General features: G+C 41.3%; 1 protein-coding gene across 5 annotated transcripts in view; it reads right to left on the bottom strand.

The window, feature by feature from the left end:
• The window catches only part of LOC146811928 (sulfotransferase 1C4-like), a 577,890-nt gene that overhangs the window by 158,898 nt on the left and 403,619 nt on the right, over window positions 1-15,373 (bottom strand). For all 5 annotated transcript variants that reach the window (XM_085618898.1, XM_085618896.1, XM_085618895.1 and 2 more), the window contains one exon: window positions 13,548-13,642. In XM_085618898.1, coding sequence (XP_085475024.1) covers window positions 13,548-13,642 — 95 coding nt within the window. The remainder of the gene's footprint in view (window positions 1-13,547; window positions 13,643-15,373) is intronic.

Genomic DNA, 15,373 nt, shown 5'->3' with positions numbered 1-15,373 from the left:
ATGCTATTGAGATCAACAGACCCCTTTTTATGCATCACTCTAAAAGTGGTTGATAAGGCCTCGATGTAGCAGAAATTGCATTTTATTTTTAGGGGTGGATCATACTCACACGTGTAGAGCGCCTTCGCATATAATCCTTTGTTGTAATAACATGAAGTGTTAGGATTTGGAAATGTAGTAACTTTAAACATGATGTGCTTAAGCCCGTGTGAAAGTAACATGGAGAATGAACGTAGAAAATGTATTTAAGTAGCAGCAAACATTAACATGAAGAGTTCGTGTTATGATATTGACAATTATTCATGTATTAAATGTGCTATAAATTGTGTCAGTTTAATTGTAGGTAAATGCATTAATTGAATCTGCCTTATTTACCTATGTAAATTCTTAAAATTATATGTTGAGTTCTTATGATAGCTGAATCTCGTAGCCCTGAAATGCATTTCCCTGGAAACTCTCAATTTAGAATTAAAAGCTGAATTTCGTGTGTGCTGTGGATTTGTTCTTTCTCACATTTTGTGTTGCAGGTAAAAAAAAGTTGTTAGCTAGAATAATGTCTTTGTTTATTAGTCAGGCACGGAGAGGAGAAGTTACATCTTAAACTTGAGTCGATAAAGGAAGTCAGTTGTACTTCACACAGGAGAAGCCATGGGAACCAATGACAAACTGTTGCAAAACAAGAACACAGTTATCCCATGGAAAACTACCTCTAAGATTGTACTCAGTGCAGATGGCATGGCCCGCAAAGACTCTTGGTAAGGACACCTGAAATAATGTGATGTTGAGAGTAGGGAAAGTGCCCAATTCTCCTTCTGCCTTCAGAGAGAGCGTCTTAGAGAAAGCTCTTTCTTGGTAGCTTTATGCTATTGACCCATTAATTGCGGAGAGACTTCTTAGGAAGACTCCACATGCAGACACCTTTTATTTCTCCTTTCTGAAGATGCTCAAGTAGGGATGTCACTATAGTGGTAGGGTAGGGATAGATTGATGCTTTTAATTCACCAACCCTCAAAGCAGGGAAACTTGGACTTGTGCTTTCTTTTCCTCTGCATCCTGTTTCTTGAACCAATTGTCTTGTTTATCTTACATCGTCTCAATTGGATATGCAGATTTGGCTTTTTGCTGATTCTGATGTATTTCTACACATTCATCTTTAGGTGTCTTTATGTTCAGTTGTTTTTGGTATTGTAATAACATTAACTAACCTTATGTAGTTGTCTGTAGTCACTATGTGTCCAAAGAATTTCTTCTTGATTTGATTCGCAATATTAACTAATGTTCTCCCCTCTACACATTCATGCTGTTAAAAAGAACCATCGGATTGTGATTGTAGAGTAGGTCCAGAACTTATAGGCCTGCCCCTTTCAGTCATAAACTTGATCATTTTGATGACTGGCAGCCAGTGCGTTGGTTCAGATAGGGGGAGGTGGACTGCCATCTGGGACAATTAAGAATCCACTCTGCAATGGCATTTTGTAGCATATTTAATTTATTAATGAGACCCACAGGGCCCCTAGATATATAGGGCCCGATTCACAGAACTAACTTAAGACAAAATCCTAAACTTACTACCATTTTGGTATTCACAGAAGGCACTTACTCATTTTGGTATTCACAGAAGACACTTACTCATTTCGGTATTCACAGAAGTTAGGAGTCCTAACTTTAGCACTCCTAAATGCCTTCTGTGAATACCGAAAGTCTTAAAATTTGGATTTTTCTCAGTTTAGTAGTAGTATAGTTAGGACTCCTAACTTTAGGACTCCTAAATGCCTTCTGTGAATACCAAAAGTCTTAAAATTAGGATTTTTCTCAATTTAGTAGTCCTAAGTTTAGGACTCCTAACTTTAGGACTCCTAAATGCCTTCTGTGAATACCGAAAGTCTTAAAATTAGGATTTTTCTCAGTTTAGTAGTAGTATAGTTAGAACTCATAACTTTAGGACTCCTAAATGCCTTCTGTGAATACCGAAAGTCTTAAAATTAGGATTTTTCTCAATTTAGTAGTCCTAAGTCTAAATTTAGGACTACTAAATTGAGAAAAATCCTAATTTTAAGACTTTCGGTATTCACAGAAGGCATTTAGGAGTCCTAAAGTTAGGAGTCCTAACTATACTACTACTAAACTGAAAAAAATCCTAATTTTAAGGCTTTCGGTAGTCACAGAAGGCATTTAGGAGTCCTAAAGTTAGGAGTCCTAAACTTAGGACTACTAAATTGAGAAAAATCCTAATTTTAAGACTTTCGGTATTCACAGAAGGCATTTAGGAGTCCTAAAGTTAGGAGTCCTAACTATACTACTACTAAACTGAGAAAAATCCTAATTTTAAGACTTTCGGTATTCACAGAAGGCATTTAGGAGTCCTAAAGTTAGGACTCCTAACTTCTGTGAATACCGAAATGAGTAAGTGCCTTCTGTGAATACCAAAATGAGTAAGTGCCTTCTGTGAATACCAAAATGGTAGTAAGTTTAGGATTTTGTCTTAAGTTAGTTCTGTGAATCGGGCCCAGAGTGTTGGCATAATCTAATCTACAGTTCACCAGAGTACGCACAAATGTCTTACGTATATGGACTGGCGAGAATCTTTAGGTCTTTTTTTAGGAATTTTAACAAGGCAAAGCAATGGGCTGTGATGGTCTGGATTTGGGTTTCGAATAATAACTTCTAATCAAATTTTATCCCCAGATTTCTCTTCACATTGAATGGAGGGGTTCACCTAGATCTATTGGCCACCGGCTCTGTAGGTCCAAGAAAGAGGCGTTACTGAAGCATAGTAACTCTGATTTGTAATAGTTAGGCTTTATATAGCTCATCTGCATCCCTCTAGCTGCTGCTGACAGGCCTCCTACTGACAAACAACCTCTTTATTACTGTATTGGAAACTGGTGAAAGGAGAGAAGTAGTTGAGTGTCATCAGCATATGCCACAGTGTTGGAACCCTAAGGTTGCACCACATTGGCAAGGGGCTCCATATATATTGAACAGGGTGGTACTGAAGGCCAGTCATTGAGGGGCCCATTGAAAAAGGAAGTTTAAAGCTGAAAAGTGGCAAAGAACAGAAAAAGTGGCAATGAGGGCTAAAAAGGAGTGACAAAAAAGTGGCAAAGGAGGTCAAAGTAAAGAAAAAGAGGGGCCAACCTTGTGAGAAAGAGTGAAAGAGTTGGCAGAGTGAGAAGGGTAGGCATAAAGGAGCAAATCAAAGAAAGGAGAAAGTGGCAAAATAGACGCCACCAGTGTGAGAGAAAGGGATTGAAAAAGCAGACAGTGTGCAAAGAGAGTGGCAAAAGGAGCAGAGAAAAGAAAAAGTGGCAAAAGAGAGGCCAGACGTGTGCGAGAAAGTGAGTGAAAGAGCAGACAAGGTGAGGCAGGGCCTTAGGACGAATAGCAGAGATGTAGGGTCCGAAAGAGCTGGGTGTTGGAGGGCAAGGGCAGGCAGGCAGGCAATGGAGTCAGACAGGGCCAGGAAACACCTTTTCAATCTAGAAAAATTAGCTGTTTCCTTTCACATATGTGCCTCCAACACTATCATAATCAACACAGCAACCCCATTAACCTACAACTCTGCCCTGATGCTTAGCTTTAAAAAACATTGTTCATCGCCTCGCAAATCCTCTGTCCTTCAATCGTGAGGTCTTATTATTCACCTTTTAGCAGGCTTACAAGCTTTTTACACTTGGTCATCCCTTTTAAATCTACCATAAAAAAATCCCTAAATAAGTTGCCTAAACCTTACTTAATGCCTGAATCACAACCTCACTCATTCTGTGTACAAGAAACAAAGCACATTTTCAGAATCTATCAAAAGAAAATAAATCTGCCAAAAATTATATCTTTCCAGGTAGAGCACACTATCAGCACAGAAATCAGCCTCAGTTTTCACAGCAGCCTGTCCATTATCTCTGACTGCCAGAATGCAAAGCCAGTGAAATCACAGATGGCATTGAAGGTAATCCTGCTCATACTGAAAGTCACAATTGGTTTGCCTTTTGGAGGTGGCCTTACTCTCCTGCCAATTAATATTCTTGACCCCTCTCAATAAAATCATAAAAGACTTCAAGCCCTCTTACACTCTTTTTGGGAACAGTTTTGTCCACCTTATTCAAAGCCAAAGGCAAAAGGGATGTTCAACCCATTAACTACTTATCTATTGATCCTATCTCATTGCCCCTAGGATCATTCCACCTTGATTTAAAGCCTCTTCGCCAATGCCTCCTCTGAAAGAAATTAGCTAGTACCCACTCAATCCAAACAACTAAAGTAAGTTAACCAACTACCTTCTTTGCTAGCAAGATACTGAAGACTTATATAATCATTTATTGAAAATACCACAAATCAGAGGTTTGGTGGTACTAGTATTATCAGACCTGGTTCAAGCTTTTCATGCTTTTCGCAGCTTCTTGAAGTGATTAGTTATCATTACTGTTGTCAATAAGACATCTCCTACTTGGTTCTAATTAATCCTGTCAAATTTCTATCACCAGGGTCAGACTGCCCATTTATCCCACTGGGCATTTCCTACAGTGCTGGATTGGAGTCCGGGTTTTTCAGCCTCTGTCTCTGGCTCCCCAGTGTTTAAGGGTGAGTATGAATATTGAGGCAAAACAAAAAAGATGAAGAAAGGGGAAAATAGAAAAGGAGGTATTGCGAGAGAGAGAGAGAGAGAGAGAGAGAGAGAGAGAGAAAAAAAATTATGAATGGGCTTCCTCAAATTGCAGACTGCTTTAACTCTGTCACATCATGGCTGAGAAGTAAATGGCTTTGGTTTCGTGAATTTTAAAGCAACGTCCTTCTGCTATCCAATAACCTTCCTTAGAGTGTATTACGGCGATATTCCAAAAATTATTTTAGAACAAGAAGTGTTGGTCCACCAAATTAGAAGCTAAATTACAAGCCAATTTGTAATATTTGCACTCCAGTGCACTGTACTATTCTTTGCAACACAACTCCAGACATTGACACATTGAGGTACTGCAAACACATTGCTATTGAATAAGGGTTAATCTAACAGTTCATAACGACCATAAGACGACCTGGGCAATGGTTCCATGAAAACTATGAACCATATGAAAAATATAAAAAACGGAAAAAAGAAAGCTGAAAATTAAGTACACATGGTAATACATCTCCACATTTTCTATAAGCTAAATGTCTTGATACATTAGCAAATTGTTTAGCATGTAGTAGAAAAACGTTTTTCAACAGCATGTAATAGTAGTCTTATTCTGAAAAAAATGTAATGTAGTTGTATTTGAAGTTGCCTATATAATTAAGCATGCATCTTCGTACATACATCAATGTGAAGTACAATTGTAATTTGTGTTACTAGACACTTCCAACTAATTTTCAAACAGCAATGACTATGAAAATAAACAAGATTTTACAGAGCTCTTCATTTATTCATATGAATAGAGATAACATTAGGCGACAAAGAATTAAAGAATTACAACATATTTACGCTAAACTAATCACCAAGTGAATGTGTAAGTCACAAAAAGACAATCCTACTATGTCCCATTAGATACCCATGCAGAAGTATATACAAAGGAACACAGCTTCTGTTTCCTCTGTATATACTTCTACATGGGCACCTAATGGGGCATAGTAGAATTGCCTATGCTGCCTAATGTTACCTCTATAACTAGGGAGAGAAGTTGGCCTAACGGCTACGGCGCTTGACCCCGGACCTCGGGAACTGGGTTCGAGTTTCGGTAATGACGCTGAACATTCTGTGATTCTGGGCAAATCACTTAATCTCCCCGTGCCTAGCAAAAAAAAAATGAATGTTTGTCTTCATGTAACGTAACTGGTGCTATGTAAAGCGCTCTGATACCTGATTGGATTCGGGTCAAGTTTGCGCTATATAAAACTGCAAAAAAAAAAAAAAAAACTATGTATATGTGTAGATCTCTGTAACATCTTGCTTATTTTCATCATTTTAAATGTTTGATGTATGTACCAATCTACATGCTTGAGCATATAGGCAACTAAAAATACCATTATGCTACAATTTTTTCTTAATAAGACTATCACATGTTGTTGAAAAATGTTTTTCCACTACATGCTAAACAATTTGCTATTGTATAAATACATCTAGCTGACAGGATATTTTGAGCTGCATTACCATGTGTAATTCAATTTCTGCTTTCTTTTTTCTATATTTATCATGGAACCATTGGCCAGGTTGTCTCATGGTCATTGTGGACTGTTAGATTGAGCCTTATTCAGTAGCAATGTGTTGGCAGTGCCTTGAAGGAGCTGGGTTCCATGTTCTAGATTTGCTCTGTAACCTCTGGTCGATGGTTCTTTTTCATCAGCATGAAAGCATGGGGGGAGAGAAATCAGTAGCAGATCAATCATTTCAGTTCCAATTTATCATGACTCTTAAGAAACACAGACTTCCAATTTAGTTTAGTTAGTTTATTACAAAGCTAGCAACAACAGGATGTACAGACACCTCAAAGTGAGGGTGTAGAAATACATTGGAACTAATACAAAGCTGAGTCTACCGCTTAAGGTAAGGCTGTGCAGCATGCACAAAATGATTAGTTTGAGAATCAGGATATAAAAGATTATCGAGCAGACATCCAGATTCCCCTTTATTGGAAGCTTGTGGGTATAAAGCATTAGTCTGTTCCTACACTACTGCTAGCGTGGCTTCCCTACATAGCATTTCCTAAGGCAAGATCAATTAAGGTGTCAGCATGTGAAGTCTTCCTAACAAGTCTCTTCACATCAGTTGGGTCAAGTAGCATAAAGCTACAGAGCTTGTTCTAAGATGATCTCTCTCTCTTAAGGCAAAGCAAAAGTTCCCCGGAACCTTTCCCTAGCTACGATACATCAATACCACAGGTAGTATCCCAAGGTGTGTTGCGAATCACACTATCCAGTCAGGCCACCTCCTCATAGGTAACTTTTCATTAGGCAGCGATGCTCCAAAGCTTTGGCAAGATGACCTTGAGTCCTAGGCTTGCTCAGATGATAAAATACAACAGTTCTCCACTATCAATATCAATGCTCAATATATCCTCTTCTCTCTAGGCCTAATTCCTAAAACAAAGATATTATTCTAACTAACAATGATGATTCTTCCACCTGTAACAAAAACGTGAGAAAGAACAAATCTAACATGCACTTGAAATTCAACTATTAATTCTGATGCACGAGCTTCCAGGGAAAATGCATTTCAAGCCAACAGAAATTGTCCAACATAAGAAAATGGCACACAGACAATATGAAACTACATATAAAATGAACACTCTTCACTGAGCACTTTTACATTAACACGTTACATAAACACATCAAATACGTAATTGTCAGCAGCATATACGAATTCTACATGTCAGTGTTTTCAAGTAAGCATATCTAGTCTCAACGTTAAACTCTTCACGTTCACATGTCCCTAATGCACCACAATTCACGTTGTAACAGTTCACGCTCTAATGTCACACGTTAATACGACAAAAGGTATGTAGGACTTGGCCCTTTTTGGCTAAAGTCCCTAAACTTTTTGCTTTCCCCCTAGACCTTTTTTCTGACATGGTGTTGCCAACTTAGATGCTTTGGACACTCTGCCAGTGAAGATCAGTGTCAAAGTGTAAGTGTTTCCTGTAAAAAAGTAATGGTAATTGGTTGTCCATGATTGGTATGTTTGCCTTACTAGTAAAGTCCCTAGTACAATGCACTATGTGTGCAGGGCTGGTAACGCAAATGCTACTAGTGGGCCTGCAGCACTATTTGTGCCACCCACACAAGTAGCCTTAAAAAGGGGGACTCAGGCCTGCCATTGCAGGGCCTACGCACAGTTTGTTAAACTGCCATGTTGTTCTATCAAGTGCACTCACTTGCCAGACCTTACCCTTCCCTTTCTAGGCACATCAGACACCCCTATGGTAGGTCTAGGGTACCCCCTGGACAGTGTGCAGGTCATGTTAAATGTAGGACATGTACTAAGGTGTGTGTCATGTCCTGACAGTGAAATAATCTCCATTTTCGTTTTTCACTGTTGAAAGGCCATCTTGCCCATAGGAGAGAATGGGAAGGCTGTGTAATATGTTTTCCAGCCTATATCTTCCCAAAGGCTTAAGATGGAAAGGTGACGTTTAGTATGCCTGAACTCACAATGTAATAACACATCTTTTTATGTAGGTGGTTTTTGCATTGTGTGTTCAGAAGCCACTCTTTTAGAAGTTGCTGAGTTTTTGTGCTCTGACATTTCTGTGTGTCTCTGCCTGGCTGTGTATTCACTGTCTGGATTTGAAAGCGATAGGATCTGGGGAAAGTCTTGACCCAGGGGAGGAGGTGTGACAGCAACAGGCTGACCTGCATCTGGAGTGTAGGGGGAGGAGAAGCCCCTAGAGTTGAAGAGGCCTGGGTTGCTGCTATAAAACAAGTGGCTCATCTCCTGCTGAGTGATTGAGAATCCAGACCCCCACTAATCAAAGGAAGAAAGGTGTCACTGGCAGGGAGGTACCCAGAACTGTTTTGAACAGGGGTCAGTGCCCCCTGAAACACAAAAACTTCAAAGCCATTGAGGGGTATAACTATGACAGATGAAGCCCCTGAACTTTGGAGAATGGCTTGATCAAGTGTGAACAAGACTGGAGCTACTTCGTGGTCAAGAGGACCTTTGCCAAGGAAGAAACAACTGAAGAGACTGAAGGATAGGACTGACCCTTGCTGTGTGATCTGGGGCTGGCCCACAGTTTGCTGTTTCAACCAAGGAAAGGCTAAAGGGACTTTGTTGTGTGCTGTGTCCCCCTGCTTGAAGGACTTTGCGGTGTGCTGTGTCCTGAAGTAACTTATCCCCAAGTACCTGAGGTGAGCTGGCTCCCTGTTCAGAAACACAGGAACTCAAAAGTTTCCAGGAGAGTCTCAGCGGCACTGTGTGAGCGTGCCTGTTGCAGTCTGAGACCCTCATAAGAACTGTCCTGTGATCGTGGAAGCCTGGTGTCCAAGTGAGTCTCAGCGACGCTGTGTGCATGTGCTTTGTGCAACCTGAGACCTTCATGAGGATCAGCCTGTGATCGTGGGCACCTGGAGTCCAAGCAAGGATCAGCGACGCAGTGTGCGTGTGCTTTGTGCAGCCTGAACCCCTTAGTGAGGATTTGCCAGTGATCGTGTGCACCGGAATCCAAGTGAGTCTCATCGACGCTGTATGCGTGTGCATTGTGCACTGTGAGACCTTCGTGAGGATTTGCCTTGCTATCGTGTGCACCGGAGTCCAAGTGAGTCTCATTGTCGCTGTGTGCGGGTGCGTTGTGCACTGGGAGACCTTCTTGAGGATTTGCCTTGTTATCATGTGCACCAGAGTAAAGTGAGTCTTAGCGACGCTGTGCGCGTGATCTCCGTGCAGCCTGAGATCTGTGTGTGGAGTGCCCAGTGATCGTGCACCCGGAGTAAAGGAAGACTCTGTGACGCTGTGTGCGTGTGCTTTGGGGCAGACTGAGATCTTCTTAACTGAAGCGGCCCGGACCAGCAGTCCCGGAGGAGCTGAGTTTCCGGCCCGAGCCGCCGTTGCCATTTCACAAAGCTGCATTGGAGGCCCAGACGCTGGAAGAGGAGAGGAGAGTGAGTTTGCGCCCCCAGGTAATGTGTGTCGACTCCTGGGGCAGGGCGTGAGCTCAGAGGGAGACGCGCTCGGCCTCTCTCTCGTGTTGGCAGCGTGAGCTCCTGCTTCGACTCGTATCGCAGCCCGTATTGCCAAGGGAGTGGCGGCACAGGGGCCGGAGTGTGAAGCTGTACTTTGGGATTACATCATACTGTGTTGGGGGCAACTGTGAGAGGCTGACTGCAAGTCATAAGGAGAGGCGGAGAGACCGCCTAAGGCCCGGTGATCGGGGCCTGATTGTACTACGTAGTATTCCATTTCTGCAGAACGGAGTACCTGACTGTCGTATTACACATTGCATTATTCCTGCATAACCAACTACCTAATTAGTGTATGATGCATGGCATTTTTATCTGCATAACGAACTACTTAATTGTTGTATGACGTATTGACTTGTTTCTGCATAACGAACTACCTGATTAGCGTATTGCACATTGCAGTATTCCTGCATAACGAATGACCTGATTAGTGTATACGAATTGCCTTATTTTTGCAGAACGACATATCTGGTGATTGTATTACGCATTGTATTATTTTACCTTGCAAAGTGCCTGATTGTTGCATTACGCATTGAATTCTTTTCATTGCAGAGTGTCTGATTGCTACGTTAGGCATTACAGTATTTTTACATTGCAAAAGTGCCTGATTCTAGCATTATGAACTGTATGACATGATATCAGGAGTACAGGAGAATGTTTAGAAGTGCTCATTGACATCACCAGAACTTACAAGGGCTGGCTGGCCTAATAACCGGCCAGGAGAAATATTACACAACCTCATATGTTGGATTTATATTGTATGGTCTTATCGTATATCTTTTTACATAAAGTTTATACCCGTTTTATAAAACTCGTGTGGAGTCTATTTGTGGTGTCATCATTGGATTATTGTGAGCGTGGTTGCGAATACTTTACACATTTGCCTTGAAGATAAGCCTGGCTGCTCGTGCCAAGCTACCGAGGGGGTGAGCGGGGCTATCTAAGAAGGTGACCTTCCTTTCCCTGACGTTGGAACGTGGGTCCCTACTTGGCCTAAGGTACCTACCTCAGCCAACCAGGGATCCCGGGTATAAGAGGGTATATATGCAGGTGAGGACTACTTATGATTATGATGCACCCCTACAAATTAAAAACGAATCTTGCGCTACATCAGCCTTAATGTGGCAATGCCTCAAGTTGTGTTGCAATGAATGGTACAGTGCACTGGAGTGCAAATATTACAAATTGGCTTGTAATTGAACTTCGAATTATGTGGACCAACACTTCTTCTACTAAAATAATTTTTGGACTATAGCCATAATACACTAGAAGCAGTGCCTTAGCATTGTATACATGCGTTGGTCATGGGTCCTTACGTTGCAAATCAGTTACTGTTGTGTTGTGGGCTCTAGGCCCACATGCTGTGCAATAACGGACACAGGCACCGTGACTATCGTTATACAACTGGCCCCGAGCACGTGCACTCAGGCCCCTTTATTAGCCGGGTCACTTCAGTCGTGACGCCGGTGATGGATGGGTGTGTGGTGTGTGTGTGCCCACTCCCAAAGGGGAGTGGCTACTAACTCTGTGCCTGTCGAGACACTAGAACGTGTCTCGCAGGACACAACAAGTTACCATTTGAGACCATAAGGTTTTATTAGTTGGGCACACATTCAAGTATTGGTTTTTGTGGTGATATTATAAGTCAGGTTCTTAAATTGACACCACATATTTTATTTGGTGGGTACGTAATGGAACAATTATTGGATTATTTTTCTGTTGTCAGGGGTAATTCCCGAAGAACACTGTGTGTACGAGGGAGTGTTTTCCGTGTTTGCGAGTTCCCTAGAGTAATATTGCGACTTAATGTGCTAAAAAATATTTCAAAACCCACTGAGGGGGTGTTTGTGTCTGATTTTGTTCCTCATTTTAGTTTTTTGGAAGGTGTCCGAAAAAACGATGCATAGGTTGTTTTTGGAACTATAGTATGCCAATAGTGATCAGTGCGACTTAAAAAGTCATGGCAGGCGAGGCCTAGAACTATGCGCTGGCCAAACTGCTGGTCACCTTTTGCGGAGAGGCTTGGAGGATCTATTTGTGATCCGTGGTAAGTTAGTCTGATTACCAGACTCTCCTTTGTTTGGCAAAAAAAGTGTATGCCCCGCATTAAGTGTCTTCCATATTTTGTAGGAGACGGTATTTTTGCTCCGACTTTCTCTTTGAATATTCCCGACATTGGAGATTGTTTCGATATTGGATATCTGGTGTGCTGGATTTATGATTTATTGCACTTTGGGGTTTGTGGTGGATTTTTTAGTAGACGAGATTAACTTTTGTACATGTTTTTCCTTTAGGCGTTTAAATATTTGGGACCTTTTTCCAGCATACATTGGAAGGCTGTGCGGTCCTTACCTTGCTAAAATCAGCAAGGAACATTCCTCCTTTGGAGATTCTTATAAATCGCCACATGTAGTGTGACTTGTGTGATATATATCCTTTAGGGTGTATTAACACACTGAGGTGCATTGCTCTCTTGAAGATTCTTATAAATCGCCTCCTTTTATGTGAGTGGTATGATATAAATCTTTCAGGGTGTACTAACACAATGAGATGCTTTTAATAGTGATATCATGATACAATCATGTTTTGGCTCGATTGATCTGTTCTTGTGGTTTTGTGGTGGTATTAATTTTTAGTGCCCCCCCTTTTGTGTTTTTTCACTAGTGAAATGTCCTGGATATATGTTATATGGTCATATATAATGGTTGTCATCATCTATTTGTATAGGTGGTTTTTATCCATTTTTATGAGCGTCTTTGGGATTCATTCCTTGGTTGTGTTCATTGGTCCAGACATGAGTAATATAGCCATGGTTGCAGCTCTTTATTTACTATTTTGTTTCATTGTTTTTATCTATCTAAGGTGCCCCTTATTGGTGTTTTTCAGATTTCTTGTTTTTTCCTGCTCCAAACTATTCTGATCCTGGTGAGGAAATGTTTTAATTATTAGAGTCCTATCAGGAAATTAGGATTGGATTCATATCCATAACTGTCTTCATTGCTGGGGACAGTATAACTGAATTGTAAACCTGTTGCCATTTTTTTGTCTTTTGTTCTACACTGTGTAATGTCCCAAATGTGTTTGTTTGTGTAATGTGTTGAGCACTAATTGGTTATGTATTGGATTGCTATATGTGTTTGTATATAAAAAATCTTCATTCCTTAATAATGGTTTAAATATTTTTTTGAAAACTGTCTGTGGGCACTCTTACTTTTTCTTTATTTTCATCTCTGATTTGTTGCTATCTATGCAAACAAAACTTTTTGGGATTCATTTACTGTCCTTTCAAATATCAAAACGTTAATTCCCTGGAACCACTGTTGTTCATATATCTTTTACTGCCCCTGGTTCTGGGACAGTTTTGCTGCCCTGTTGTGGTTAACCATTGATCTAAATGGAGGCCCCCTGAAGGTTTTGGGGCCCCTTGTTCGGTTGGGCCCCGCCCCTGCAACTCTCTGTTCAGTGACTGCCCCCCCACCTTTGAAAATATTATCCGCAGTTTCTGTGGGCAACATCTGTTCATCTGTTTCTGCAAATGTCACAAAACTCACTCTAATTGTGAAGCATTATGATTTCATCTGTAGCCTATGACTCTTATCAAAGAGCCCCAAGATTATCTTTTTGACATGTTGCTGATATGCACAGTCACCAATAACCAAATAAATAAATAAATAACTTTCAAAATAAATGAGCATGTATGAAGGAGATATGTTTGTAGAAGTGAATAAGAGGGATACAAAATTCATAAAATTATCGAGCAACCCAATGTTCTATCTGCCCAATTTAGAGTACTCTCTCAGTAGGATATTCCTAGAGGCTGTAGTGTATCTTCAGTGTAGTGTCATTGAAACTATCACACACAGCAGACTTATGTTCACAGACCATCAAGGCATAAAACCTACCTTCTTCATGTCTTCATAAAACATATACAGAATCCTGTGCTTCTGTTTCGCCTCCCAGTATCCGCGGACATGCTGGTACCAGCAGCCCCAGGCAACTAGTTAAAAAACAGATGGCAAGAATATTATGGATATGTACTACTGACATTTATCAACTTAATTACGTGGTAATGAGCAAAGGGTACCCCAGATGTTAGAGAAAGGGCCTGAAGTATAAACACAAAATTCAGTACGTGAAACAAAAGAGCATGTCTCCTTCTTGGACAGAGACCGCCAGAGCACATTGTAATGAACAGAAAGTCCTTGAACCAATACACAAAACAGGATAAGCTAATTTGAGCTTAGTTCCAAGTTAGGTTTAAAGTAGGTAAGTAGAAGATAGCAAAGCCCCACCAGGAGCAGCCTTCCTGCTGCTCACCCTGCATCCACCAACTTACACTCCACACATCACCAGACCCCCAAGCATTCTGTGACATCACACACATCCAGCATTCCAAACATCATCAAGCACACCAGCACTCATTCTGGCTGAGCAGTGGGGAAGAGACAGCTAGGGAAGAGGAATGGCAACACGTAAGTTAAAACACATCCCCCTTCCTTAGGGCAGCAGAAATGATGCACATAAAAAGAATCATCATTAAATACATAACATAAGAAAAGATGGAAGCAATCCACAATATACATGCATAAGATAGAAATGATGCAGATAAATGGAAAACATCATTAAATACAAAACATCAGAAGAGATGAACGTAATCCAAAATATACATGCATGAAATAATGGAATTGACCAAATTCGAATAAATAAATAAACTGATTGAGAATAACCCCAACCCTCTCCCTTAGGGAAGATGAAATACTAACATTACGAGGACATGGCTTTAAAACGCTACCAAACCTATGCCACTGAGCCAACAAAATTGTCAGGCAACAAACTTCAAAACACAATGGCAGGGCACTTATCACCCCACAACCCTACCACCATGGGATACTCAATGATGGGTAATCACCACCCTATATTCCGGAACTGGGGCACTCACGACCCCACAACCTCACAAAACACGGCATAGTAATGGGTACTCGCCACCCATGTAAACTAGAACTGGGGCACTCACCACCCCACAACCTCGATGTACTAGAGAACTCACCGCCCCAGAAAACCAGAACTGGGGCACTCACCACCCCACAACCTCAACGTACTAGGGTACTCACCACCCTAGAAAACCAGAACTGGGGCACTCACCACCCCACAACCTCGACACACTAGGGTAATCATCACCCTAGAAAACCAGAACTGGGGCACTCACCACCCCAAAACCACAACATACTAGGGTACTCACCACCCTAGAAAACAAGAACTGGGGCACTCACCACCCCACAACCTCGACATACTAGGGTACTCACCACCCTAGAAAACCAGAACTGGGGCACTCACCACCCCACAACCTTGACATACTAGGGTACTCACCACCCTAGAAAACCAGAACTGGGGCACTCACCACCCCTGAAAATAGAACATCATACACCCCAGAAGGAAAACAAAACTGTATCACAAGCACGCAAAGAAGCATACTGGACAGACGCAGAACAAAACTTTACGAACCCATGGCAAGATAAAAAGACTCAACAACCACTCAAAGAGAAATGCACACACCATAACACGACATGTCAAGGATTAAAATACATGGCAGAATGAAGTTCTCATACACCGGTGATCGATCTCTCACCCGAAGTCCTCATCCCGAGTGCATCTCTGTACAATGAAAAGTCAACCTGTAACATCCAGTTTTTAAACAGAAGACTTCAGGAATGCAGCTATTAAACCTCTC

The sequence above is a fragment of the Triturus cristatus genome, chromosome 7 (assembly GCF_964204655.1).
Source record: "Triturus cristatus chromosome 7, aTriCri1.1, whole genome shotgun sequence".
NCBI lineage: Eukaryota > Metazoa > Chordata > Amphibia > Caudata > Salamandridae > Triturus > Triturus cristatus.
This window is presented reverse-complemented; position numbering and strand designations above follow the sequence as displayed.